At 37.7% G+C, this 27,016-nt stretch overlaps 7 protein-coding genes, 17 long non-coding RNA genes and 3 other non-coding genes across 27 annotated transcripts; 13 read left to right on the forward strand and 14 right to left on the reverse strand.

Annotated features, from left to right (window-relative positions):
• Positions 1–296: 296 nt before the first annotated feature.
• On the reverse strand, positions 297–369 carry SPOM_SPCTRNAPHE.04. The gene has a single exon. It is a non-coding gene; the product is annotated as a tRNA-Phe (tRNA).
• Positions 370–548: 179 nt separating this feature from the next.
• Positions 549–1,635, reverse strand: mrps8 (mitochondrial 37S ribosomal protein uS8m). The gene has a single exon (NM_001022774.3). It carries the CDS (start codon positions 1,550–1,552, stop codon positions 1,094–1,096), a length of 459 nt encoding a protein of 152 aa, NP_587781.1. The 5' UTR covers positions 1,553–1,635; the 3' UTR covers positions 549–1,093.
• Positions 1,077–1,615, forward strand: SPOM_SPNCRNA.1131. The gene has a single exon (NR_149983.1). It is a non-coding gene; the product is annotated as a non-coding RNA (long non-coding RNA).
• A 129-nt stretch (positions 1,636–1,764) lies between the features above and the next one.
• SPOM_SPNCRNA.6799 lies at positions 1,765–3,314 on the reverse strand. The gene has a single exon (NR_196141.1). It is a non-coding gene; the product is annotated as a non-coding RNA (long non-coding RNA).
• On the forward strand, positions 1,870–1,974 carry SPOM_SPNCRNA.463. Its single transcript, NR_150849.1, has one exon. It is a non-coding gene; the product is annotated as a small non-coding RNA, stationary phase specific (non-coding RNA).
• On the forward strand, positions 2,572–2,693 carry SPOM_SPNCRNA.464. The gene has a single exon (NR_150850.1). It is a non-coding gene; the product is annotated as a small non-coding RNA (non-coding RNA).
• ago1 (argonaute) lies at positions 3,148–6,139 on the forward strand. Its single transcript, NM_001022775.3, has 2 exons — positions 3,148–3,334; positions 3,706–6,139. Exons 1-2 carry the CDS (start codon positions 3,206–3,208, stop codon positions 6,079–6,081), a joined length of 2,505 nt encoding a protein of 834 aa, NP_587782.1. The 5' UTR covers positions 3,148–3,205; the 3' UTR covers positions 6,082–6,139.
• Positions 3,541–5,076, reverse strand: SPOM_SPNCRNA.6800. Its single transcript, NR_196142.1, has one exon. It is a non-coding gene; the product is annotated as a non-coding RNA (long non-coding RNA).
• SPOM_SPNCRNA.6801 lies at positions 5,376–5,985 on the reverse strand. Its single transcript, NR_196143.1, has one exon. It is a non-coding gene; the product is annotated as a non-coding RNA (long non-coding RNA).
• A 17-nt stretch (positions 6,140–6,156) lies between the features above and the next one.
• mmi1 (YTH family RNA-binding protein Mmi1) lies at positions 6,157–9,181 on the reverse strand. Its single transcript, NM_001022776.4, has 5 exons — positions 8,552–9,181; positions 7,464–8,423; positions 7,301–7,416; positions 7,099–7,247; positions 6,157–7,054 (listed from the first exon to the last, which is right to left on the reverse strand). Exons 1-5 carry the CDS (start codon positions 8,634–8,636, stop codon positions 6,898–6,900), a joined length of 1,467 nt encoding a protein of 488 aa, NP_587783.2. The 5' UTR covers positions 8,637–9,181; the 3' UTR covers positions 6,157–6,897.
• SPOM_SPNCRNA.6802 lies at positions 6,841–7,243 on the forward strand. Its single transcript, NR_196144.1, has one exon. It is a non-coding gene; the product is annotated as a non-coding RNA (long non-coding RNA).
• On the forward strand, positions 7,375–8,900 carry SPOM_SPNCRNA.6803. The gene has a single exon (NR_196145.1). It is a non-coding gene; the product is annotated as a non-coding RNA (long non-coding RNA).
• A 535-nt stretch (positions 9,182–9,716) lies between the features above and the next one.
• On the reverse strand, positions 9,717–11,134 carry SPOM_SPCC736.13 (dehydrogenase). Its single transcript, NM_001022777.3, has one exon. The coding sequence runs from the start codon at positions 10,855–10,857 to the stop codon at positions 9,838–9,840; it is 1,020 nt and encodes a 339-aa protein (NP_587784.1). The 5' UTR covers positions 10,858–11,134; the 3' UTR covers positions 9,717–9,837.
• On the forward strand, positions 9,944–10,407 carry SPOM_SPNCRNA.6804. The gene has a single exon (NR_196146.1). It is a non-coding gene; the product is annotated as a non-coding RNA (long non-coding RNA).
• On the forward strand, positions 10,516–10,794 carry SPOM_SPNCRNA.6805. Its single transcript, NR_196147.1, has one exon. It is a non-coding gene; the product is annotated as a non-coding RNA (long non-coding RNA).
• A 799-nt stretch (positions 11,135–11,933) lies between the features above and the next one.
• dis1 (TOG/XMAP215 microtubule plus end tracking polymerase Dis1) lies at positions 11,934–15,311 on the forward strand. The gene is made up of 2 exons (NM_001022778.3): positions 11,934–12,153; positions 12,421–15,311. The coding sequence occupies exons 1-2, from the start codon at positions 12,103–12,105 to the stop codon at positions 15,016–15,018; spliced, it is 2,649 nt and encodes an 882-aa protein (NP_587785.1). The 5' UTR covers positions 11,934–12,102; the 3' UTR covers positions 15,019–15,311.
• On the reverse strand, positions 12,029–15,814 carry SPOM_SPNCRNA.1132. Its single transcript, NR_149984.1, has one exon. It is a non-coding gene; the product is annotated as a non-coding RNA (long non-coding RNA).
• Positions 15,815–15,859: 45 nt separating this feature from the next.
• On the forward strand, positions 15,860–16,268 carry SPOM_SPNCRNA.6806. Its single transcript, NR_196148.1, has one exon. It is a non-coding gene; the product is annotated as a non-coding RNA (long non-coding RNA).
• On the reverse strand, positions 15,894–16,225 carry SPOM_SPNCRNA.6807. The gene has a single exon (NR_196149.1). It is a non-coding gene; the product is annotated as a non-coding RNA (long non-coding RNA).
• A 109-nt stretch (positions 16,269–16,377) lies between the features above and the next one.
• Positions 16,378–17,422, reverse strand: SPOM_SPNCRNA.6808. Its single transcript, NR_196150.1, has one exon. It is a non-coding gene; the product is annotated as a non-coding RNA (long non-coding RNA).
• On the forward strand, positions 16,570–16,879 carry SPOM_SPNCRNA.6809. Its single transcript, NR_196151.1, has one exon. It is a non-coding gene; the product is annotated as a non-coding RNA (long non-coding RNA).
• Position 17,423: 1 nt separating the features above from the next.
• Positions 17,424–17,639, reverse strand: SPOM_SPNCRNA.6810. Its single transcript, NR_196152.1, has one exon. It is a non-coding gene; the product is annotated as a non-coding RNA (long non-coding RNA).
• Positions 17,628–20,234, forward strand: pil1 (lipid binding protein Pil1). Its single transcript, NM_001022779.3, has one exon. The coding sequence runs from the start codon at positions 18,241–18,243 to the stop codon at positions 19,294–19,296; it is 1,056 nt and encodes a 351-aa protein (NP_587786.1). The 5' UTR covers positions 17,628–18,240; the 3' UTR covers positions 19,297–20,234.
• SPOM_SPNCRNA.6811 lies at positions 18,177–19,701 on the reverse strand. Its single transcript, NR_196153.1, has one exon. It is a non-coding gene; the product is annotated as a non-coding RNA (long non-coding RNA).
• A 44-nt stretch (positions 20,235–20,278) lies between the features above and the next one.
• SPOM_SPNCRNA.1133 lies at positions 20,279–22,188 on the reverse strand. Its single transcript, NR_149985.1, has one exon. It is a non-coding gene; the product is annotated as a non-coding RNA (long non-coding RNA).
• Positions 22,189–22,516: 328 nt separating this feature from the next.
• Positions 22,517–26,842, forward strand: duc1. Its single transcript, NM_001355873.2, has 3 exons — positions 22,517–23,825; positions 23,925–24,015; positions 24,338–26,842. The coding sequence occupies exons 1-3, from the start codon at positions 23,525–23,527 to the stop codon at positions 26,319–26,321; spliced, it is 2,376 nt and encodes a 791-aa protein (NP_001342730.1). The 5' UTR covers positions 22,517–23,524; the 3' UTR covers positions 26,322–26,842.
• SPOM_SPNCRNA.6812 lies at positions 22,641–23,276 on the reverse strand. The gene has a single exon (NR_196154.1). It is a non-coding gene; the product is annotated as a non-coding RNA (long non-coding RNA).
• Positions 26,843–27,016: the final 174 nt, after the last annotated feature.

The following is a 27,016-nucleotide window of genomic DNA, read 5'->3' on the forward strand; positions in this document are numbered from 1 at the left end:
AACATCATTAGTATTTAAAATAAATCTTAGCCTACTTAAAATCCAAGGCGCAAATGATTGTTTATCACAGCATAAATTCTTGCAATTAACGAAAGAGTGTACATTCATCAATCAATCATTTTACTAAATAACAATGCCGATGAAAACAGACTCAATACTGCTTAATTACTCAAATACATTACCAGGATTGCCCAGTTAAAGAGTATGTAGAGAAAGATATTATTCCTACTCAGCGTTGGCACAAAATTCATTGTGTTAAATGCTTTATTTACAAAGCTGTAATTGCTGATAAAAAGTGTCACAAACCGGGATCGAACCGATGACCAACAGATCTTCAGTCTGTCATGCTCCCAACTACACCATTGCGACTAGTTGTTATCCATAGTCATTATAGATCTAAATAAATTGTATTCTTAATAATGGTTTTATAATATATTTTTCAAATGCAGTATTGACAAATACATATCCTTGTCATTCACAGATTATACATTTGTAAATACTTCCTATGTACTTAATCAACCTTATTTAATTTACACAATGCTTTAGAAGTCGCATACAATCTCCATCGATTATATATTTTATAAAACGATTTTCCTTATGTATTTTAAACATGTTTATCATTACATTACTAGAGTAACACAAATATTTTTTCTATTCCAAAAAAGCTTCTGCGGGTATAATTTTAAGCATATGGAATATTGTGAGTTGACAAAAGGAGACGGGATAAATTCAGGTGTAAAAAAACATTTATTCGTAAATCACAAGTCGAATAATAGTAAAACAAAAGGATTTATGTTTTGGCGGAATGGGAATTAAGACTATGTTTTTTAATGAATGGGATGTGTAAATATGCAGTATCTCAATTCACAAACTATTATGAAAGGAGTGGGAGATTTAAAAGGAATTCTGCCATTGATCCTTAGCTGAAGAGAAGGAAAACTTAAACATATTAGTTTAAATCTAACCAGCCTGTTAGATATTGCTTCAATTTTCAAAACAAATGAGTAATGTTTATTCTCTTATTAACATAGAGAAAGGAGACAATGTATCCGGAAAGAAGTTGTACGTAATAATAACTTTTTCCATCGAAGCCTCATTTAACTCGACATATAACGTTTCCTCCCAAATTATTCTTAATTGCATCGTCAATACTCATTATACCATGTTTAGTTTCTACAATTCCAACTTCTGCAGGCTCCAACCCATTCACAAAGCTAACTTTCCTTCCTTTGGCAAATTGCAACAACTCAGAAGGAGTCAAGTTCACCTTTCTACTAGGCTTTGATACTGCACGTATGTAGTGAAGAACCGGTTTTCCCTCAAAGTACTTTAAACCCAACCATAGACGGCGGGTCGCTACATTTTGCCTAGTGGTGATTGTGGGTAAAGCATCGGGTCCATGAATATCTCCGCGTTGAATCGAGCTTAAAAATCCTTGATGATACAAAACAGCACATAACTCGAGCACACTGTTACAGTTAGGAACGCTTGCTAACGACTTGCGAGCGCGAAATGAATTTTGCAAATGCGAAAAAACATAATGCAATTGCATTTCGACTTTTTTAACACAATCCTAATCTTTTATAAGCAGTCCAACAATAAAAGCCTTTTTTTTCTATACAGAATGGTGTTTTGAGGAAAGAAAAGAGGTATGAATGCAGTTTAGCTAGTCACTTCCAAATACCTCTCTCTGTACTGGAAGAATAGTAAGTAGTGAACGGTGTAGCTAGTGTTACACACTATTAGCAAGTTAATGGACATTGCAGTAATCACTGGATAGTAGTATATTAACGACACGATACTAAAGTTCACAATAAATCACTATATAATAAACTAAAAGCACCGGTTTACTATGTTTGGAAAACAAGGCGCAAAATTGCAAAACCAACGGTTATTACGGCAAAAGCCGTCTACCAAATGTTAGAGATTTACTTTGTACAGAATAAAATATGGATCTAAATCGCTGTGTCAATCTGTTAATATTATAGCATTCAAATTACCATGAAACCCACAAAGTTGTCAGAAGTGGGAAGCGAATTTTTGTGCGTTTAGTAGTTCCAAAATCCTCGAAAGGTATTCGCAAATGTAATAATCGAAAAAATTATAATAAGCAGTGTTCAAAAAAACAAGCGGTACAACAGCGAACGCCTGTAAAATATAGGGATGTAAAAAAGCATTTGAATACAATGTAAATTCACAATTGTATAGGATTATAAAAATTTTTTATAAAATAATGGCATAACGAATTCTTTACTGATATTTTAATTACAGAAAAGAAAACGTGAATTGAAAACAAAAGCCTAACAGTATGGAGAACGATTTATAATGCTTCTTTATGTGGCCGATCGTCCAGAAATTACTGATTTACTCAGTATAATATATTGATTTAATTAAGTTTCGCTTCTTAAAAAGGTTGTTAGTTTCGGTAAGCTGTTTAACGAGTATTACACAAAGCACAAGGCATTTTAATTTCATAAAAAAATGTCCGTTTTAATTTGAAAGACGTTCGAAATCAACACTTTTCAAAAATCAGTGCAATTACCGAAATCATTTACTTGAAAGTTGCCAGATTAATATTCTCAAAAGCAGGTTGTAAAAATGTATTATAACTATAAAGAGGATTTCAAGCAAGCAAATATAACAAGAAAAAGAAAACAAGTAGTAATCATTGATTTTGAACCTCCCGGTATTGTTAATATAGAACTAGTAAACAAATAGTAATTCAATGTACTATAATTTTCGTCAATGGTTACAAATAACAATTGGGTTCACTTTTATTGAATCACAACCACGATATAAAGAAAGAAGGGTTAAAACTCAAAAATCCGTCGATTTGGAACCTTTAAAAAAACATAAACCTATACAAAATTATGCGGTAATTTAAGAAAAGCTGTTAAAGATAAGCTTATATTTCTTATGTTCAGAAATTAAATAAGACTTATGTTGCGTTTGCGTGCTCAGAGAAGTATAGAAATAGACCTTAGTATATAGAAAATTCGAATGTATTAAGCATGTAAATAACAAAGTGATAAATAAAATATTTTCTTGATAGTTTTTTGATTTAATATAGTTTATAACTCAAGTAGGTTTTATATACAAGACAACTATGATGAGTCCTAATCTAGGGTTTGGTATATATAAGCTTCCAACCGCCAAAGCGAATTGTCTTCAGCCAACTCGTCCTTTATGATTCAGAGTGAGTAGGATGTCGTATAAACCAAGCTCAGAAATAGCTTTACGTCCCGGTTATGGAGGGTTGGGCAAGCAGATTACTTTGAAAGCTAACTTTTTTCAAATCATTTCTTTACCTAACGAGACTATCAACCAGTATCATGTAAGTTCCTAGAAATCGCACATTTTTATGGAATTAGAGCACTGTAAAGGAAATTTACACATTTAAAGTAAAAGCATAACAGAACACGTGGCCTTTCTTGTCTGAAATATAAATATAAATACAGAAATAAATCGTGCAAGTGTTACTGGAATTGTTTAAAGGTACTTGTTAGCTTCATTCGTTATTCGACTTTACTTTACTATACCTGGTTTATTTTCTCACTTTCTTTTAATGTTCTGTTGTTTACTTTGCCTGCTACATCATTTTGTATCTGTCTTGCATTGCACGATTCTTTTCTTTTGTATTTCATCTCTTCCTCAAATTTTGTACATTAACGTAGAATTGCATCAAATTAACGCCTTTTGTTGTAGGTCATAGTAGGTGATGGTTCACGTGTCCCACGAAAGCAATCCCAGTTGATTTGGAATTCTAAAGAAGTTAAACAGTATTTTGGATCTTCCTGGATGAATTCTGTTTATGATGGGCGAAGCATGTGTTGGTCTAAAGGTGATATTGCTGATGGCACCATCAAGGTAAACATAGGCAGTGAGTCGCACCCTCGAGAAATTGAATTCTCTATTCAAAAATCATCTAAAATTAATTTGCATACTCTTAGCCAGTTTGTAAACTCAAAGTATTCTTCGGATCCGCAAGTTCTAAGCAGTATAATGTTTCTGGATTTGCTGTTAAAGAAGAAACCATCTGAGACTTTGTTTGGCTTCATGCATTCTTTTTTTACAGGTGAAAACGGAGTTTCACTTGGAGGTGGAGTAGAGGCTTGGAAAGGGTTTTACCAGTCTATACGACCGAATCAGGGTTTCATGTCTGTTAATGTAGATATATCTTCGAGTGCATTTTGGCGTAATGATTCTTTACTTCAGATCCTTATGGAATACACAGATTGCTCGAACGTTAGAGACTTAACACGTTTTGACCTAAAACGTCTTTCCCGCAAGTTTCGGTTTCTAAAGGTGACCTGTCAGCATCGCAATAATGTCGGTACTGACCTGGCGAATAGAGTTTATTCCATCGAGGGATTTTCCTCAAAAAGTGCCAGTGATAGCTTTTTTGTTCGCCGTCTTAATGGTGAAGAGCAAAAAATCTCTGTAGCTGAATACTTTCTTGAAAATCACAATGTTCGTTTGCAATATCCTAACCTACCTTGCATATTAGTAAAGAACGGGGCGATGCTTCCTATTGAATTCTGTTTTGTTGTAAAAGGTCAGAGATATACTGCAAAACTGAATAGTGATCAAACTGCCAACATGATCCGTTTTGCGGTCCAACGACCTTTCGAACGTGTCCAGCAAATCGATGATTTTGTCCATCAGATGGATTGGGATACAGATCCCTACCTAACCCAATATGGTATGAAAATTCAGAAAAAGATGCTCGAAGTTCCAGCTCGTGTTTTAGAAACTCCTTCTATTCGTTACGGAGGAGATTGCATTGAGCGTCCCGTTAGTGGACGTTGGAATTTACGTGGTAAACGGTTCCTTGATCCGCCGAGGGCTCCTATTAGATCTTGGGCTGTAATGTGTTTTACTTCAACGCGTAGACTCCCTATGAGGGGTATTGAAAATTTCCTGCAAACATATGTACAAACACTCACTTCGTTGGGAATTAATTTTGTTATGAAAAAACCTCCAGTTTTGTATGCAGATATTAGAGGGAGTGTTGAAGAACTATGTATAACGTTATATAAAAAAGCTGAACAGGTTGGTAATGCTCCTCCTGACTATCTCTTTTTTATTTTGGATAAAAATTCGCCTGAACCATATGGTTCCATTAAACGTGTTTGCAATACTATGTTAGGGGTTCCTTCTCAATGTGCTATTAGCAAACATATTTTACAAAGCAAGCCCCAATACTGTGCAAACTTAGGCATGAAGATTAATGTCAAGGTTGGAGGAATTAATTGCTCGTTGATACCCAAATCCAACCCTTTGGGAAATGTTCCTACTCTTATTCTTGGTGGAGATGTTTATCACCCTGGGGTTGGTGCAACAGGTGTTTCGATTGCTTCAATTGTGGCATCGGTAGACCTAAATGGCTGCAAGTATACGGCTGTTTCACGTTCCCAACCTCGTCATCAAGAAGTGATTGAAGGAATGAAGGATATCGTGGTATATCTATTGCAAGGGTTTAGGGCAATGACTAAACAACAACCACAACGTATTATCTATTTCCGTGACGGTACCTCGGAAGGACAATTTTTATCAGTAATAAACGATGAGCTTTCTCAGATTAAAGAAGCGTGTCATAGTCTATCACCAAAATACAATCCAAAGATTCTAGTATGCACAACGCAGAAGAGACATCACGCTCGTTTCTTCATTAAGAACAAATCCGACGGAGATAGAAATGGAAATCCCCTCCCTGGTACAATTATTGAAAAGCATGTTACTCACCCCTATCAGTACGATTTTTACCTTATATCCCACCCATCTCTGCAAGGCGTTTCGGTCCCAGTTCACTACACGGTTTTGCACGACGAAATTCAGATGCCACCGGACCAATTCCAAACACTGTGTTATAATCTTTGTTATGTTTATGCAAGAGCAACAAGTGCTGTTTCCTTGGTTCCACCTGTTTATTATGCGCATTTGGTTAGTAACTTAGCCCGTTATCAAGACGTGACAGCCGATGATACTTTTGTTGAGACATCAGAAGCATCAATGGATCAAGAAGTAAAGCCGCTTTTAGCTCTATCAAGTAAATTGAAAACAAAGATGTGGTATATGTAATGTTTGATGGATTGCATGCAATAAGTAATGAAATAGATATACGATTGACTACTGGATTGCCCACAACTTTTACTTCCTTATTAAATCTGCTTCTGTTTTTATTTTGCTTTATATTATTGTAATTTTCTTTAATCATTTAATGTTAGTTTTTTTATGCTCTATCCACTGTTGATAGCTTGACCATGTTCCAACGATCAACAAATGTTGATAACGATAATACTAATGACATTCACTTAACCCAAAGCCCGAACTTTATGTAAGTGTCACGCCAATATAGAAATACAGATAAACTAAATGATACTTAAGGATCTCAGAAGAAGTGATTAAAATCGATAAATTCCATGCACAATGGTTGAACAACCAATTTACCTATTTGTCTAATTCAGATTCATCTAGCTTTTTTATTAAGAAAAAACATCATTCAAAGCAAAATCATTCAAATTTGAAAACAGCCTGTTTGAAGAGAATCAGAATTTCTAATTTTTTAGAGTATTTGGGTTAAGTTCAAGAACCAAACATTGCATACTGTGTTAAGATTTCGTTTAGAGGAGCAAAAACAAGTCAATAATGATAATTTTACTTAACTGATTTGCTCCAAGATTGAAAATTAACACCATTATAGTGTGCATTTTTTTTATTGTTCAGAAAAACTTTTTAATAATGTTAAATCTTTAATGTTGATGAGCGACCTATACGGAATGCTTTATTAAGCAAATCCACTGCATTTAACATCAATCCGCTCCAATAGTATATAGTTTCATGAATTTTGTTAAAGGAAGCATCCAACATTCTTGAAAATCCAGCAAAAGGGAGATATCAACGGTCTCTTCCAATTCGCTTCATTATAGCATAGTTAATCAACGTACAAAGTCTGCTGCCTTCATCATACATCATTTCCATGCCATCTCTAGCTTCAGACCCATGATCCATGTGGCTAACAATTTCAGAAATTTCAGCAGAAAACAGATTGCAACTAGTTAGGTAAGCAGAAGAAATCTTCAAAAGTACAACACTTACGTTTTAATCCACTTGATGCGAACACCTCCAGCATGCGAGCTATCTGACCAAAAGGGCAGTTCGGTGCTATTTAGGTCGCTGACTACCTGAGCATATCCTAAAGCATTGTACGTTTGCTGAGCCACAAAAATAAAATAAACACTGGCTTTCTGTTAAAGTGTTAGTATAAAACTATATCGTTTAAGGGAAATAAAAGACAAACCTTATATGCATCAGAAATTCTTTTGGAAGAATCTTTCTTGACTGCCCAAATAGAAGTTTTTTTAGCATGAGCAATGGCAGTCTCGTTGTCACATAGCATAATAAAATAACGGGAGCCTAAGTTGTTAGAATTATTTGTTTTGGTTTAATGGGCTAAGCCTTACGGTGTGAAATTCCATTTTCGTCAAGAACAACTCGGGGATTAATCATCGAAATGCGTTCCCCCTTCTCATTTCTATGTTCGCTTGCTCTGGAAAAATTTAATGGAGGAGGCGTAGATGCACGAGCTTTGGGTTTTTCTTTTCTTGAGGCACTATCATTGCTGGAATTAGAAAGCAGGTAAGAAGATTTCTCAGGATAAGCTCCAACTGGCGCGACCGAAGAGGGAAGGGAGTGAGCATAAGGTTCAAGCAAACTAGGGGAGTGAGATGCACGAGTATTAGCAGGTACAAAAGGATACCTTGTTGAACCACTGCTTGCAATACCATGACGAGTGTCTTCATGAGAAAGTTGGGGGGAAGATCGAACAGGATAGGAAGAGTAACCAGCTTGGTATGCTGAAGCGGATGAAGGAACTTCAGAAGCTAAAGTGTAAGGAGGCCTTCTGTATACTTCTTCTTCAACATAACGAGAACTTCCAACAACCACTGGGTCCGCAAGCCGTCTAGGGGGAGGACTAAGTGTGCGTCGCTTGGGAGGAGGTTGTATGCCATGCAAACGAGAACGGCTATCATAGTAAGCAGAGGATTCCGAACCTGCATGATAATAATGTGGAGCATCAGTTGAATAAGAAGAGTAAGGAGGCTGACTTTCTGGATAAGATCCCGAAGTGTGATAAAGCATAGACTCACGACGAAGGGATCGAAAATAAGGCCATTCGTAGGAGTGACCATAGTCAGTGCAATGCCTGCTAAAATCATATTTACCATGTTTAATTAAGCGGGGATCATCTACCATCAATCTTCTACCGATAGGAGCGTCATGTGACTCTGGTGCAGGTCTTTTCAGAGGTGAAGAAAAGTTGTTTGAACCTGAAGTAGATAGAACACTTGACGCAACAGGCTCTCCGGTATGAGTAGTCCATACGCTTCTAGTATCGCCCGATTCGTTCAATGACGGTGGAGCTATATAAGGTGGTTAGTAAAATTCTCGACAAAATTAAACAGTAGGAGGTTTTAGGCGAAAAGTCAGTCAATTTTCAATGACACTATTTTACATTCCTCTCTGATATTTTAAACAATAATCTACTTACGCCACAGGCTTCGCAGAGCTTCCAAATTTGGAAGTTCCGGAATGGACTTTGATGACCTAGAAGTAGAGAAGTTTGTGTTTGACATTCAAATTTCTTTTATGTGTGATAAAAAGTATAATCTTTTTTTTTTGAAATCCTCTTTAAAATGCTAAAAATTTGTAAATTGAGTAACGGAAAATGAGTTGAAGCCAGAAGATTGTGATAAATATTAAATTAAGTTAATAAATATTCACCAAAATCCCTTGCTTTATATTTTTTTTACAAAAAAAAATAAAGAGAGAACCAAAAAAACCCCCCAAAAAACAAAATTGCTGGTCAATACACTAACTGAATTTATATCAACCACTATCGTTTACTTTAAAAGTCTTGCCGAGTAGAGAAATAAAAAAGCAAGAACTAGCAAGATAGATATACTCTTGAAAGAATAGCGGTAAGTCAAGTGAAGACCAAGCCCCAAAAAAAAGAAAAAAAAATATGTTTAGCCCAAAAATCACCAATTATAGCTTTTCACTTTCTTCAAAAGTTAGCTATTTCCCGTCAACTTTCAAAATAATGTTTGAATGTTTAATAAAACACTTTATTATAGGGTTTACTAGTAGCCTCCTTAGTGTTGGATTTCTGGAAGAAGGCAAGGTGCAGATAATCGTGAGAGAGTAATTTGATTACGGGTAATAACGAATACGAAGTACTTTGATAAAACAAATGAATATGAAAACCATCAATTACTGAGTAAATAAAAAAATTTCTATTTTAAAAGAGTTTTACTTTTTAATAAGTATTCCTTGTAAATTCACATTTCTTACAAATTTGTTCGGCAGATTCAAAAAATGCCCCGTGGCACAGAGAGATACTCAAAAGAAAGATTCTTTTTTAAGATTAAAAAAACAAAAAATTGCTCTGAGTGTAAATAGTGAATGGTCAAATGTCGACTAGTCGTTTCCATATTTACCATCAACATTATAAAGTAAATATTTGATTTGTAAATTAAAATACAGTCGACTAAAGTGTGGATAAAATGGCTAATACACAATACCAATGCTTTGACAGACAGAAAAGTAAGAGATCAAACCTACTGTTACCAGGGAAGAAGCGATGTAGCGACAAAGTCGAAATGCTGTTTGTGGTTCTTAAGCAATACGAAATTGTATAATATTATTACTAATATAAAGTAATCATAAAGGGATTCCAACATAAGACAACTAAAAATATATGAGGAGGTAGAAACACTTTACTAGTTTAAGTGGTTCAAGAAGCGTTCATCATTGTTCAGATTACGAGCAAAAGAATTATGGAGAAGGAGCTAAATACTTGAGATCTTCAAATATCTTATGAGTATAGCGATAAAGCTCCTCAACAAAGGCATCATCATGAGCGCGATGAAGAATACCACGCTGAGCAATTGCAGTGAAGTAAGCGCCGTTCAAGTGCTCTTTGGAAATCTCGGGACTGGTTGCAGCATATAAGGAAGTCATGGCGCCTCTGATTGGATCCAAAAGTAAATACTGGAAGACTGATTTCTCTAACAATTTGAGAGCAAAGGTAGGTGAGTAACGAGTCAGCTCGGTACGGATAACACCTGGGTGTAGACTAACGGAATATATTCCATATTTTTCTAAACGTTTGGCTAAAGCAATGGAATAAAGGATCTGGGCATACTTAGATTGTCCATAACGAGCAAAAGTACCCAAAAGTACATGCGGGAGATTTAGGTCAGGGAAGTAGATACCAGAATAAGGGGCCTGCAAATATGCAATGCTTGCGACGTGAACTATTCTAACATCGCCAGGTCGACATTCTTCTGCAGTACGACGGAGTGTGGGGAGCAAGAGCTCAGTGAACAAGTAATGTGAAAGGTAGTTGGTTTGAATCTGAAGTTCATAACCATCTTTAGTCAATTCAAAGGGAGGGTTCATGATACCAGCATTATTGACCAATATGTGTAATTTCTCTTCTTTGGCAATGAAAGACTCAGCTGCTTGGTACACGCTTTCGAAGTCTAACAAATCCAAACGAAGAAAACGGATCTTGGAATGTCTAACTTCATCGTGGATCTGTTTCATAACTTTTTGATACTTTTCCTCGTTCCTACCAGCCAGATAGACCTTTGCGCCTTTTCTAGCCAACTCGAGGGCAGTTACATAACCAATGCCACCTGAAGATCCTGTGACAAGAGCGACTTTACCCGTAAGATCGGGAATATCGTTAAAGGTCCATTTGGGTGTATTGAGACCGGTGTACTCTTTGAGAGTATTTACAATTGCGCTCTCATTCACGCGGTTGAGCAATCCCTGAAAACTGTAGGACATCGTAAAGAAATTTTTGAAGCTAATATCAATTAAAAAAAAAGAACTTTATAAACAATGAGCGGGGAGGATTTTATTGCAAAGAAGTGGCCAGAGAACAAACTTATTACCAATGTCTTTAACTCGAAACTGTAGCGATTATGAAATCAATCGATCAAGTTTGGAACAGATTCAAGAATAAATCAACAATTTTCTTTTAATAAGCGTTCTTAAGTTCTAGAAAACACTTAAATATCGTTCTCGTCGAATATGTTGAATATGGGTAAGGGTGGCTGCAGATGATAAGTTGCAAAGAGTGACGATAGCGGAAGAGGAAGCAATTCGTAATTTATACAATGACCGCTGACAAATTTCTTCAAAATCCAAGAAACTCAAGGCGTAACACGGCTTCTTTGCGGACCGAAAATTTGATCAAGCATGGTATTACATCGACTAGCTACTTTTGACTACTTGGCTTACAAAACGAAATATGGATTGTTTAGAATTGAATGTATGAATTGGGTGCTCGACAGAATATTGGAATCCTTTTAAAAATGTATAACTTGAACTTATTGTAATTGAAGAACTCGAATTCAGATTGGGCAAATGAAAGATAAAATTAGACTTAGGTATGAATAGAAACGAAAACTTAAAAATCTGCAATCTATAGGATTCCCTTCTTTAAACGAGTTAAACGTCATGTTTTATTCAGTAAGAGTCTTAGAAATTCATTTTTTCACTTATACTAGATCACAAGCATCTTACAGAGCCACCCAATAGCACATTAATCGGTTTCAAAAAGCAACTTGCATAAGGCTTAATATATCGGTGAACATTCCATTTGGGTGCTCATCTTCTGTTAGCATCATTTTGGTACGGTTTAAGATAAAGTTATTTATTTAAAGAATTAAATTACTCTAAAAACTTAAAATTATTGATGGTTTCCTCTTTTTCTCTGCTTTATTTACATTTTGCTCTAATAGTGTAATCTTGCGCTCGTTCATATTCAACAATACGATGGTCTAACGAATTGTGCTAACTCTACGGTGCTGGCTGTGTGAGTGAAACATTGTCGTCCGTAAAGTTAGTCGTCTCTATTTACACATGTACAACTCCAATTTCAGAGCCATACTCATTACTGTTTAGAATCCCGTCCGTTTCATTCGTTTTCATTTTTCTATTTGTCTATAAAATTCATTCTTTTACATAACTATTCATGCTCTGCTGGTTGTAAACATACGAGTCGTTAATTTATATTTGTTTATGTAAATGGAGTTGGACGATTTTAATAGCCGCATTCTCAGTCAAATTTTTGATAAGGTAAGCTTTTTACAAATTAATGGAGATAGAAGCTTGCTGTCCAGAAAAATGTAACTGGAATGAAAAGCAAACAAATGGAAATATCGTTGCAACGGCATTAAGGGCACTGTTGATCAATTCCATTGTATTTTACGATTTCAATTAGTTTTACTCATTGCTTTGTGTTTCCGTCACTACTCTTTTCATACCTGTTCTCCCTAGTATTGATGGATCTCACTTCTGTAGTGGGTTATTTTAAGTTTTTAGGTTTCTAACTGATTTATTTAGTCTTGGAAAGTTCGATTTGAAGCATATGAGTCTTTGTTGCATGCATTGAACCGAGCATTGGATGATTCAGACGTTTGTTTCCAGCCTTGGATTCATGACCCAGCATTATGGAAACAAGGGCTGTGTGATAGTAACGTACCAACACAAGAGCATGCCGTAAAATCTCTGCGATGCTTTTTAGACAAGTCTAGGCAAAAAGGAGTTAATTCTGCCAAATCGTTCGTTGTTGCTCCTCTACTCGAAAAATGTTTACCATCTCCTAGACAATCTATCCGTGATGCTTCTCACCAGGCTTTACTCATTTTAGCTAAATCCGATGCGCTGGACTATGTATTAGAAGGGTTATTTTCGGCGGCTCGCGTTAAGCATCCCAAGCAGGCAGTTGCTTCTATAAAAGAATTAAATAGTTTATTGGAGAATTTTGGAATCCCTGCACTTTCTCCTATTCCATTCTATAAACTGATTCCTACTTTGTTCGCCCAATCAGATAAGAATATCAGGCAAGAAGCTTCGAATCTATCCATAACCTTGTACGCTTGGGTTGGTAATGCATTCAAGACTCATGTGTTTCCTCAACTAAAGCAAATACAGGTCTCCGATCTTGAGGCCTCTTTTCAAAATGTTACATCTCGCACGACCACGGGAGGACATATTTCAAATTCCCTCAACACCCAAGAGGTGGTTCTTCCTTCTTTTTCATCGAATGCCAAACCCAAACCACATTTGTCCTCAAAGTCATCTTCGCAGGGAAACACTCTGCAACGCTCTACTTCTAGTTTCAGTACTCCTAACCGAAAGGTCTCACAACCTTCTGATTTTTCAGCATCTCCTTCCCGTTCCATTGTATCTCCTGCCAAAAACATTGTCGGAAGTACGCCCGTTGATGTTCTTTCCAAACTAACCCCAGAATTCCATACCGCATTATCTTCTCCCAAGTGGAAAGATCGAAAGGAAGCGTTGGAAAGCATGGTACCGGTGTGTTCCAATCCTGTTTATCAAGAGGGTGACTATAGTGAGTTACTTCGAGTGATTGCAAAGTCTCTAAAAGATGCAAACGTGGTGGTAGTGGGTGTAGCGGCTTTATTATTGACGCATATTGCCAAGGCGCTAAGGAAGGGCTTTCTTCCGTATACTGGTATTGTATTGCCTTCTTTATTTGATAGGTTTAAAGAGAGAAAATCGAGTTTGGTGCACTCTTTGCTGGATGCGGCCAATGCTATTTTTGAGAGCTGTGGGTTGAATGATATAATGGATGAGACGTTAGAATTTTTGAAGCATAAAAATCCACAAGTAAAAACTGAGACACTTCGATGGCTGAATCGTTGCCTACAATTGACGGATGTTTGTCCGCCTCGAGCATCGCTTGAAACGCTATGTAGCCTATGTGTGACATTGATCAACGATACGTTTGAGCCAGTCCGAATGGCTACCACAAATGTATTGGCAACACTTGTGCAAATTTTTAGTCAGCCAGTGTTGTCCAAGTATATTGTGGGATTGGATCCTAAAAAGTTACCAAAAATATTAGAACTTTCCAAGGACATTACGGTGAATGCGCATCCGAATCAACCCTCACGTCCCAGGCTGCCACGAGTGGCCTCTCCTTTAAAGACATCACCGGTTAAACTGGCTGTTACACCACAAGCACCTTCACCATTACCATCCTCGAATCCATCACAGGCGAGTTTGACAGAAGAATCTCTATCTACACGATCTTCGCCTACGAAACCATCGACGACGTCTTTGCGTAGTCAATCGTTGGTGAATAGATTTGCAAGTTCTACATTGAAAGCGCCATCATCCTCTTCAAAGGGAGTTTCGAATGCGGCGTCGTCAAAACAATCGTTTCCGTCATCCCCTTCGATTTCGAAAAAGTTAGAGACTAGTCGACTTTCCACGAAGAAGTTACCGGGATCAACGATGAAAGCAGCGTCGGCGCTCAAAGAATACCCACAGCAACAGTCTATGAAAAGTGGAGGAGAAAAGCAGGACAATTTGGTTACGATTACAATGTCGGAAAAAGTGGAGCTGGATTTGTTGAGAGAAGAAAAAGCCATTCGACAAGTTCAGGAAGCGGAAGATGCATTGGAGCGAGAACGGTTGTTTCGAGAGATCAATGATTTGCAAATTCAGAATGCAGAAATGAAAGAACAGGTGTATGAGAAAGAGTCTACGATATCGCAAAAGGAGGTGGAGATTACGAGTTTAAGGAATGAGAAGGATCGATTGAGTACACGATTGCAGCAAGTATTGTTAGAGTTGGAGAAGCAGCATGAGACGAATGAAGAAGCGATGGATATTGATTTAAAAGTTCCCGAGAGTGGAGCGATAGGGAGGGTGACGACAAGGGCGACAGCAACGACAGCAATGGACGAAAGTGGTAACGCTGGGATGGTATCGAGTGGTATTCATTCTGTGTCGACAAAGCCAAGTTCGTATGGGACACGGCGTTCGCTGGCAGGATCAATGTTACAAAAGCCGACGCAATTTTCGAGGCCGTCGTTTATGTTTTCACCAGAGGCACGAGACAACTGGAGGGAGAGTCATGATTTGTCAAGTCATTTGTGGGAGCAAATCCAAAGGATGAAGAAGGCGTAGTGCCCGGCGATGCATCCGAAAGTATGACTGATTAGGGCATGCTGGATTTAGCAAAGACGAAGAAAGGCAAATCGAGCGTCGTTTTTACGTGTTGTAAGAGAGGTCGTCAGTTTGGTGAATGCACAAGCGTGGAAATGCTGGTAGAGTTTTTTGTTGGAGTGTTTGTTAAAGTCGATTAGGTAGAGTTGAAATCACTCAATTTGTATTTCTAATTAAAGTCGATCATTTTGTAATGCTAATTGAAACGGTCAAGAAAGAAATCAGAGTTTTGGATAGATGAATAGGAAAATGTAGAAAAAGAAGAAAAGAAAAGAAAAAGAAGAATTCACGAGAAGAGAAGAAAAGAAAAAAGACAAATCACAAGAAGAAAAAGAATTCACGGGAAAAAGACAACTGCAACTTTTTTTCTGCGCTCCATTTGCCAATTCAACAAAGCGCGTCCCCTGTGCGCATTGCCAAACAAATACCACTAGCTTTAGGCTTGATCCTAGGATTAGCGAACAACGGGGGTACAGTGTAGTTTGGCGTAGTATGGAATAAGTAGGAACGAGTTTGTAGGTTTCCACGTTAAATGCAAAGTACGAAAGAGCTTTTCCACTGATAGATAAACGATGCATAAGGTTATACAGCACGTTATAAGGTATTGCACTATGCATTTTAAAGCAGCGCAGCAATTCGTTCCTTGCAAGATGGGCAAATAAAAACTACGAGGTGATAACAAAACGGTGTATTACTTTGCGAAAGCGAACGTACTGTATTACATTGTTAGTTAGTGTATTACGTTGTAAAATAATGCATTACATTGTAAAATAGTGCATTACATTGCACCTACTGAAATGCCTTGCATTCTGCTACATTTACGTGGTAGCTTACTGTACTACATTGCACTCTACTGCACTGCTTGGCACCCTCTTAACTGTCTGTCCTGCTGCGCACTGCCTTTGCGCACCTTTCCCATACCTCGGCTATATGAGACACTAACTTTATCCAATAGACGATCGCTTCTTGCGGCGTTTGGTTATCGTGCGCGCGCACCGTAGGGAAAGGAGGGAAGCAAGGCAGCGGCGGCAGAGCAGGAGTCTAGTACAGTAAGGCAGCGAGGAGGGAAAAGAAGATTTCCCATATGTCGGGAAGAGAGATTTGAGAGAGGGAGAGAAGTACGGACGGTCGGAGGAGCAGGAGAGAGAAGAAGAGCCATGAAAAAGGAAGTGAAAGTAGAAGGGAACTAGTAGGAAAATAGTAGGGAAATAATAGAGGTATTCTTTTGTTTATTTCGTTTAATTTTATTTTATTTCGTTTTATTTTATTTCGAGTATTCTTTTGTTTATTTATTTTCTTTCGTTTTATTTTATTTCCTTTTGTCGCTCTTTTTTCTCTCTTCTCGTCGCTACTCTAGCATTTCTAGCTATTATCAGTACATCGCCATGCCATGTGCCATGCAATGTTATGCTATGCTATGCCATGCCATGCCCGTTACACTCCCGTGTTCCATTTGGTGCTCCATTCCCGTATTGCCAAAGATAGATATTTCCGTATTCACTCGATCCTCTTCATCTTCCGAATAAACTGATAAAATTGTTGCAAGTATCTAATACTCATTCATAGTCAGCGTCGGCATTTTCTTAAACTCGTTTACAATCATTTCTTCTGAATTCATCTAATTTCTTCTGAACTCATTTCATCTTTCTTTTCTTCATTCTTACTACACTCATATCCCGTTTCACTCACAACTCACTTCTTCACAATATCACTCACTCTCTTTCGCTACTTCTTTTCTCTCTCTCACTTTTCCATTTCTTGTCACCTCGTTCCTTGTTACCTACCCTTGTTGCCTCTAACTTTTACCTTTTCTCTATTCTATTCTCTTTTGTTTTAACCTTTTTTTTTATTTTTGTTTCATCCATATTTATCCATTTATATTATCTTTCTTTCTATATTTATCTTTATCGGTCCATTTATCTTTTGTTTTTTCTCTTGTCTCTCTCTCTCTCTCTCTTACCTTTCTTTCTCTTCTCTACTCTACTCTACTCTACTTTACACTACACTATTCTATCCTAAGCTACTCCATCCTCCTCTACACTATCCTATCCTATCCCATTCTCCTCTGTCCTATCCTCCTCCGTTTTATCCCCTCTATCTCTATTCATTTCTCTACTCTATTTCCTTTTTACCCACTTTGCCTTCCTCTGCTCTATCCTTCTTCAACACACCCATCGTCACTTCTCCCTCTTCTCTCTTTACCACATCCTACCACTCCCCGGCCTATTCATTCTTTTCACTCTCTTTCTTTCTTTCACAACGACGACGCGTTTGTTTACCCCATCGGCCCTTCAACACTCGCTGCCCCCCTCCCCTCCCCCTTCAGCTCCAGTTAACGCGGTGCGCCAAACGCATTGGTCAACATCGCTATCCAGAAAGAAATTCGGTTTTATATTATCGCGAATGGGAACGTCATGTTTACGTGATAGAAGGAATGGACATATCTATGGCAACTGTGGCCAGCAAGCTGACCAAATGATGTTTACCTACTCTTGTTCACTACGGCAAGTGATGATATCATTTTCCCACCTTAGCTTTGTATATATAGACTGGCTCGCTCATTTACCGATACACCTTTATCCATACTCACGTTTTCATTGACTTTAGTCAAAACTTTCTTTTCTTTTTTATCCTTTAACTATACTATACTTTATTATAGTATCCTTTCTCATACCATAGGATATAACATACCTTGGGATATATATATATATATAATCTTTTTTTTTTTTATATATACCCCATCACATTTTTGTTATACCCAGAGAATAGCCGCTAAGCAAAAGTTAAGCTAAGCTAAGTGAATTTGAAAGAAATCCAAAAGGAAAATTTCCTCGTTTTTCCCTTTCCCCAAAAAAAAATCCCGACTCCTTTCCATTTTTTCATATAGTCGACAAATTTTTTTATTTTTGGGCTTTTTTTATACACACTCTCTCTATCTAACTATCTATCCTATTTAACTATATACCCACGAAATTTCGTATCGCCCTTTGGTAAAGTGTTAAACATTTTTCGTCCTACTCTTTTTTTTTTACTTATAACTCGTCCTCTCTCTACTAAATTATTCTCACTATAATTGTTCTTATTAGTATCATCACATACTAATATACTACTACTACTACCACTTATTTTTATTATTACTACCATCTCTTCTTATTTACCCACATCTATTTCTATTTCTGCAAGATGATGAACCGTGCGTACTCTTTAAGAAACAGCCGTGCCCCTACGGCCTCACAATTGTTAAACCCCCCTCCTCCCTCCTCTTCCACTCGTAGTGGTCGTTTGTTTGCCCCCTTGAGTCATACCATGCGTATCAACCACGCTGCCACCTTCACCCCTGACTTGGCTAAGCGTTTGGCTGTCTTGGTCAAGATGGAAAAGAACGTGATGCGCAGTATGGAGGTCACCATCCGTGGCCGTCGTGATTGTGCTCGCCAACTTTCCTACTGGGGTGAGGACTGCGATGACGATATCAGCGACGTCACCGACAAATTGGGTGTCTTGTTTTACGAGATGGCCGAGTTGGAGAACTACTTGATCGATCGTTATGACCAATACCGTATGACGTTGAAGTCCATCCGTAACATCGAGTCCTCTGTCCAACCCTCTCGTGAGAAGAAGCAAAAGCTCTTGGATCAAATCTATGCTCTTAAGCATAAGGATCCTGAATCCCCTCGCTTGGTCACCATGGAGCAAGAGCTTGTTCGTGAGGAGGCTGCCTGTTTGGTTGCCGAGGCTCAACTTTCCAACACCACCCGTGAAAAGTTCAAGCAAGCCATGACCTTCAACTTGGATGCCCTCCACGAGCATGCCGAGAAGCTCAACCTCATTGCCACCTATGGCAGACATTTGTTGAACTTGATTGACGACACCCCCGTCACTCCCGGTGAGGCTCGTCCTGCCTACGATGGTTATGAGACTTCCCGCCAAATCGTCATGGATGCTGAGCACGCCTTGAGCTCTTGGGTTCCCAGCCAACCCGCCGTCAACTTTGTCAAGCCTCAAATCGAGGATGATGCCCAAAGTGACGCTCGTTCCTGGAACGAGTATGAGGCTCAAGGTGAGCCCGTCCCCGTTGAGCAAGTCACCCACTTACAAGACGACGTTCAATCCGACACTAGCGAGATCATTGAGAACGAGCCTGGCATGCACCCTCATGTCCATGCTGAGCGTATGTCTCGCATTGCTTCTGAGTCTAGCGATGCCGTTCCTCAGCAAACCGCCGTCCAGGTTGCTTAAAAAAACTCTTTACTTTTTTTCTATTTGTCGTCGTGGAGAGGGAAATTGCAGTGTCAAGCGAAAATAAAAAAGAAATTTCTTGAAAGCTTATCGTAATCCCATTTGGGCTTTTTCGTGACTTTTTCCTTTTTGGATGGATTGATGATCCCAGAAACAATCGTTACTGACAAACGATAATGGGTTTATGATATTCTTCCTTCGTTTGTCGACTCTTTTTTACTACTCTTTTCCCCAGGTCCTTGTTTGGTCATAATTTATTTTCTTTATTAAAGAATAATTGTATGTGTCATCTGGTTCCTTTCTCTCTTTTCTTTTGTCATAGAAGGAAGAAGGAAGGTGGTGTATGATTGAATTGCTTCGACGAAATTGGCGTTTAAAAAAAAAGACAGGCTAAAGGCATTGCAAATTCCACACCTCTCGTTTTTTATAAAGAGTTATGAAAAAATGATGCGGACGGATAAAAGTTTGTTGAAGGTGTGGTGGTATCTATCTATCTATCTATCTATATTCCCTTTGTGGACGGAATAGAGAAAGATTTGTTTGATTGAATGAAAGGGGTTAAAAAAACGTCAAAAGTTTTCAATATTTGTTGGTTGTGTTTTTGTTATCCATGGAAAAAAAATTTTTTAAACTGTCTTTTTTTCTCCCCTTTTTCCTTTTATTTTATTTTATTACAATCGTGGATATATGTTGCTTTGAGAATTCAATCGACCGAGAGTTTGATTGGTTTATTTTTTTCGTCAGTGACAGGTATGAGCTGAAAGAAAACTTAATTTAATAAGCTGGCGTGCGCGAAGGAGAGCATGTTAGACGGAAACCCTAGTTTGCTCATAGCTAAGAAACTGTTCAATTTTTACATAGTTATTATAAGGCGGAGATGTCGCAATTATTTTATTATTATACCTTTTATTATAATTATTATTTTATTTGTTTTTATATGTTGCTGCTATTGCTATCGGAGGAAGAAAAAGACTCTAGACTGGCTTGGCTTGGCTGGCTGGTGGTGTGAGAGGGGGAATTTGAAGAAAGTGTGTTTTGCTTTTAGTGGGTTTAGCGTAGCTATTATTTTGTTGGTAGTATGATGGATATTTGTGCCAGCTTGGCTAGTCTTTTGCACGTGAAGGATGATGTACTTCGTTGCAAAGAGCCTTTTTTTTTCTTTTTGAGGTAGGTAGATTTGATTAATCTTGAGAATAAGAAACCATAATATGATTGAGAAAAGATGGAAGGCGAGATGGGTAAATTGCAAGGGTAGAATAGTAAAGTGTATTATGAGTTGGAAGTTAGTTAGTATGTTATTATTATTAAGAAGTAATTATTAGAATTAGCAATGCAAGTAGTAGGAATCGATGTATTAGGAGGAGCAGAATTAGGAGTAATAAGCGAATACTTTAGAAGAGGAGTCAATGTCGAAAAAAGAGAAAACAAGGTAAATTATTAACGCCTTTCCAAAATTATTGTTTTACTTTTAATTTAGTTATACCAGAATTGAATCGAAGCTTATGCTACACTTGTGTAAAATGAATCCCAATGTGAATAAATCGTTTTTTTCAATTTAGTGGGCAAATGCAACAAGGAGCTGGAGAGTAAACTCAACGTAAATGAGTATGAATCACTTGATGTATGTCATCTGATGAAGAAATAAGTAGACAAAGTCGGGAAAGTCAGTCATTAGCAATGACTGTTATCTTGACCATTTTTTTATTTGACTCAGCCTTCCAGCAATGATGAAGCGATCGAAGTGGCAATGATTGAAAGATTTATAGAGTAGCGATAAACTTTTGTGATGAGAAAAATTATTGCGAAAATGAGAATTCCGATCCGACTTTAGGTCGAAAGATTTGGAATGAAATTGTTAGACTAACTAACTAGTTGACTGACCTTTGTTAATACAAACAAGATGATTTAAATGCTATGCCATGTTATGCGATGCAATGAAATACACTATACAATATAATACCATACAATACAATGCGATTTTGATGGGATGCGATGGGATGCGATGGGATGTGATATGATGATGATTGTGACTAGATTACTTTTTAGCATCATCTAGGCGACACCAACTCGCATCGAATATTGTGATGTGCGAGGGATTTTCCTTAAATATTATAAAGTACTGGAAGGAATTCCAATGAAATACGTAATAGGGAATGGCTGATCTCATGGAATCGGTCGCGTCGCGTCGCGTCGTGTTGCATTCGCATAACGTAACGTAAATCGTAAGGAGATTCAGGAGTTTTTCTTGCGAAATGCGCAAAATTACGTAATGGTAAAATAATGATGAAATAACGAGGCTGGATTTTTATGAAGAAAAATCTAATCTGATTGTAGCTTAGATGTCAACTTGACATTTCACACTTTTTGAGAGTTGCCTGTTGGACACTGAGTGCGACTGAGTAACGTTGACATAGACATTTTTTATGTAAAAGTATTTCACCAGTATGAGAAGTGAGATCTGGACTGAGACTGAGCTGGACCGTTGCTGTGTCGCTGGGCTGGGTAAACAGAAGAAAGAGATATGACAAGGAGGTGAAACTTTGGATTCACTTGGTATGCTATGAATGATGAAAAGATGAATGAAGCTTTAGTTAATAAAAATAAAGATGCAAAAGAACAAAAGAAATGAAGGTAATTTGGTTGGCTTTTACAATAGTACCCCCAGAATATGGAGAAAAAAGTGGAAAAGCAAGCAAAAATTGAAAAAAATTTGACTTTTAGAATATTTGGCACTTTAAGAACCTGCTCAGCTTTAAAACATGAATAATTAGTTAAAATGCTAAATAATTCTTCTTTCTATTTAATCATCTGGATATTTATGTGCGTTCTTGTTTATACATTTCTCGAGCTGTACCGCTATGCAACGTGCGCCTTTAATGGGTTATACCATGGCACTTTAAACTAGTTTGGTATCCAAGTGCTGTCTCGCACGCAGAGATACGCAAAATGCTGTTTAGACCGCAACGCATAACTGTGTATTACACGCAAAGCTATCACACTGCGGTACGTTATATTAAACGTAGTACCATGCAATGTGTTATCACGTTGTACGGTATTTCCATCATTTTGCTGCTGAAATCTGTTAACTCAAATTGGCAATTCGTTTAATTGCTTTAAAAATAATACGGCGTTTGAGAAATAGTACGCTATCGTTTAGTCGGGTAGTCAAATCGTCAACAAGAGTGAAATTTGGAAGAATAACATGATTTTGTCCCTCTTCAGACATGGTCTTTCTGTAAATAAGTTGATACACATGGCATGAGAAGAAATGAATATCTTAAATTCGGATACCTTTTTTTACGAAGGATTTTCCCACTAACTTTTGAAATATTTTAGATTTGGTATAGAATTGCCCATCGTCTAACTAGCTTTCCATGCTCATACAATAGTTTTTTGAAAGGTGAGGTGAAAACTGTACAAAACAAATTTTGGAACAGAAGAGTTCAATGAAAAACTCATTTTCGCTTATACTCTTTCTTGTTGAAATCTTTTCCTCCTATTATTGATTTTTGTTCGATTCTCATGGACTTGGTAATGTTGCACTCCTATCCACAACCGATCATATGAGTATTGAGTCTGTTTTGCATACACCAACACCTTTCGCCAAATAATTCCCATTTCGTTTTTAGTCTCTGCTCAAAACAAAAAGACAACATTCTAAAAGAATCCCATTGCATTCATCTCCCCATTCATCTTCATCTATGATAGAGGACCATGTATTCATTCAATGTCTTGTGCGATAAAATTAAAGCTTTTCATTAAATCCTCCTTCATTTAGCATCATCAGCTCTAATCGTTCCTTTCTCTTTTTTCCTATTGCCCGTTCATCCATCCTAGTATTTTTGGCTTGTTTACACTGACACATGTGACGCGACAGCCAAACGAATACCGCGACACGTTATTTTTCCTTATAGTACCCTTTTTCTCACGACAAGCTCTTCTCGTAATCGAAACAATACCACCATCACTCTGCCTCGGTTTTTTATTTTTGCGTGCAAATCTTCATCATCGATAGACTCTCGATATTCTGGATTAAAGAGAGGGGTCTCCCCCTCTCCACCTCGTATACAGAAACCGCAATACGGGACCCAATGTTGGGTCTCACAATTTTACAAAGCTGACGTCGGATGGCAGAGGAACCCACGACTTACCTTTAGCCAAACACCCTGGTACGCTAGTGAAAAGACCGTATTTTGGAGAGGTAAAAGGGCCAAAGAGATCCTTGGAAATGAAATTAAAGGTCAGTATTGGCTGCGATGCACAGCACACACAGATTGCTTGGGTGAATTATGAAGGGCGGCCTACTGAAGTCGATGGCCCGTTATGGGTTGGTAGAATCCTCGTTCGCGTACGCGATTTCGATGGTTTTACTCCTGACGGTAGCCCTCCAAAGAGAGATTCCGAGTATTTTCGAGGTCGCTCACGAAAGTTTCAAATACAAGCTGAAGGCCGATTCAAAAAGGAATACAATGGAGATCAAGTCATTTATGGCACACAGTTCGACCATATGATCTCTACCTTCCCAGAAAGTAAGTTTTTTAAAAGCATATTCTTTAGTTTTCTTCTTCGTTTTATCTCATTTCGTCTTTTTTTTTCCGCGGTGCTTAATGCTAATTCCTTTTCACTAGGTGCTTTCCGAGCTGGTATGCGGATTGCCAAATATATTGACCCTGCTGTGTATTATGATAAATATGCCAGATCCCCGTATATCATGTCACCGTAAGTATTGATGCTCGTCTGTTGGATATGCATAATAGAAAGGGTCGAAAATTTTTACAATCTGGGCATTGCCTGAAAACAAAGGTTTATTGAAAACAAAAGACCGAATTTAGGCATCTTGATTATTCGCTTTCTTTCTTTCTTTTTTTTATTTTTCTTATAATTTTTTAATCACCCCATCGGTTTGCTTCCACTACCTCTTGAGTTCCTGATTCAAATCATATAGTCTTTTTGTTTTCTGGCCTTATCGATTGCAAGGTTTTCCATTATCCTCTCAGATTATCTTTTTTTTTAAAACACGATTTTTAACCTTTTGACTTAGATTCGTCGCTTGTGTGAATACACTCTCTGCATGGCCGGCTCCATCGCGTCTTGAAGATGCTGTTATTTCATTAGTGGAAGCTGATTCTCAGGAATCAGACACTGAATCGTTACCTGAAATTAACGACTCCTCGGATGTCAGTTTATCAGACCTTCCCTCTACCAACGTTACTCCCAAGAAAACCACGACACAAATAGATGTTCAAACAAATATTGTTACTCCGCCAATTACTGTTACAGCAGTACCCGACTCTCCAAATCCCCCTGCTGCTACCCCCGCTACCGTTGCAGATAATGATGATCTTAGTATAGTATCCTCTGATTCTGGAAATACCACTGCACCTCGAAAAAATAGACACCGGTATTGGAGTTTTGCTGGATTTAGCGATAGCACACGGTTTTCACATTTAAACGTTCCGGCTGCAATACCGGATGCTCCATCAGTTAAGACTGAAACTTCCCAAAACGTGTCTCAATTATCTGTAAAATCTGCAGCTACTTCTCTAGCTCCTGTGGAGGATGATGAAGACGATGAGCTTTTATTACATCGTCACATTACCAATAAACATAAGGATTTTAATTTACATGTCAAGCAGCTAGGATTGCTTCACAAACCTAGTTTGGACCTGGAAGAGGGTTATATAATGGATGAGAATTATGGAAAGGACGTGTACAAGCATGGTATTTCCAATGTTCCTGATGACGAAAATGAAGATGACTTGCAACGTTACTTTACTGCTTTAGAAATGCAACAGGATCAAAAGGAACAGCATAAGAAATCTAAAAACAAAGACCCGTTTCGTAAAATTACACATCCTTCTTTACATCTTGGAAAATTTTCCACGCCCAAACTAATAAAACGTATGTCCCTTCGCTCAAAAAAAAGTTTAAGAAACGATTCGAAATCGGATGACGTCGGTAATTCTACTCATCGATTTTCTACCGCTAGTGCAGCATCCACGTCTGCTGTAAAAACTGAAAAAGAAAAGAAAATGTCGGCGCCACGTCGCTCTCTTGATAAATTAATTCGCATAGGTTCTTTACACCGTCACCATCATCATCATCACAAAACCGACCTAATTGAATCTGACTCTGGAATTGAAGCCAGTGAAAGTAACCGTCGTAAATCTGACATTTTTTCTTTTTCTGGAAGAAACTCATTTTCCGTTTCTCGTCCTTCCTCTTCTCATTCCACGTTGTCATATGCCAATGATTCAGCATCATCTGCTGTTAACGTGGCTGGAGAGACTGGGTCGTTACCTCCGCTACGTGAACAAACATCTATAACCAGCGGTGTCCCACCTTCTAATAGGCTTAAAAAACACGTTTCAACACCTGAAAAGATTGTTGAGGAGCGATCGATTGATGAAGTATCACAATCTAATACTCCTTCTTCAAAACAATTGCCTCAATCTGTTGACGGAAAGACTGTTACCGCGAATGCTAATAGTACCACCGTCGCAAAGCAACCCACGTCTAATGTGGCGTTGACGAGGCCAAAGCCCGTGCGGACGGCTACTAGTCAATCAAAAATACCGAAACCTGTTAAACACATCCCTTCTGATTCAAATAATCTCGATCCACAACTTGGACCTTGGAGATTCGCCAATCCCAAAGTGGATCCTATAGAAGACAATTCGTTTATTTTTGGTGAACACAAGTCAGTAAAGGAAAGACGAAAGTACTTTTCAAGCTCCAAATTTTGTCGAGAAAATTTCTTTTACGATAAAGATGTAGTTTATTGCATGAGTTTCTTTTCCCCTCATATGGATTTTAATACCTTTAATTTGAATATCGGACCCATTCGGCTCAATGTTTATAAGCATTTGAACTCTGATGGTCATCAGCCAATCCGATATATGATGCGTGAAACCGATGATGAAGATGCTGTTATGTTTGTTGTCGAGTTTGACCTCCTCGAAGATGATGATGAGACAGTTCTTGCCGAGCAGGCTAAGGAGCGTGAAAGAAGAAAACAAACTTAACGATTATTTAGGCCTGTTTTTTGTTCTTTAGACTTTAATGGCGGTTTGTCTTGTATCGTCGAATACTGCTCTTTTTTGTGCTCTCTATAATGACTTTATGTTTCGGTACGCGACACTCTCTTTTAACTGTATAAATGGAAATTAGAGATTATGTTGCCGTAAATAAAATATGAAATGAGTTCGACTAGCCATTTAATTATTATCCTGGAAGGTTTTCTTTACATGGTAAATGATTTCGCTTATCTTTTTTTAATAGCAGGTGTTCAGTGTCAATATTTACGTTCCATCCTTCCGAAGCTATCATCGTTCCTTTTATATGGCCTAGTCGGCTTTCTAATGCATTTTTGTTTATATGCTTCTTTCAATACTTTATCTGTGTTTGTTCTTATGGACCCATTAGACATCATTTTTTTTAATATGATTTGCTGTAAGTCGGCTTTTTGTCTTTTTTCTCTTACCTATACATGTATAACCTTTATAAATGATTGTAGTTAATTAATTCGACCTTACTCTTTCTTTCATTTTCTTTTTTTGAAAGTAAGTAGTACAACTTCATTTACCATTTGCAAATCTACGTGGTATATAATACATATCTACTGACTTGCGTGTAAAATGAGCAAAATTGTCTTTACATAGCTACGCAGTCGCTACAGAACAATGTTTTTTGACATACACTATAGATGCAGACTAAAAAA

Source organism: Schizosaccharomyces pombe (assembly GCF_000002945.2).
Source record: "Schizosaccharomyces pombe strain 972h- genome assembly, chromosome: III".
Classification (NCBI taxonomy): Eukaryota; Fungi; Ascomycota; class Schizosaccharomycetes; order Schizosaccharomycetales; family Schizosaccharomycetaceae; genus Schizosaccharomyces; species Schizosaccharomyces pombe.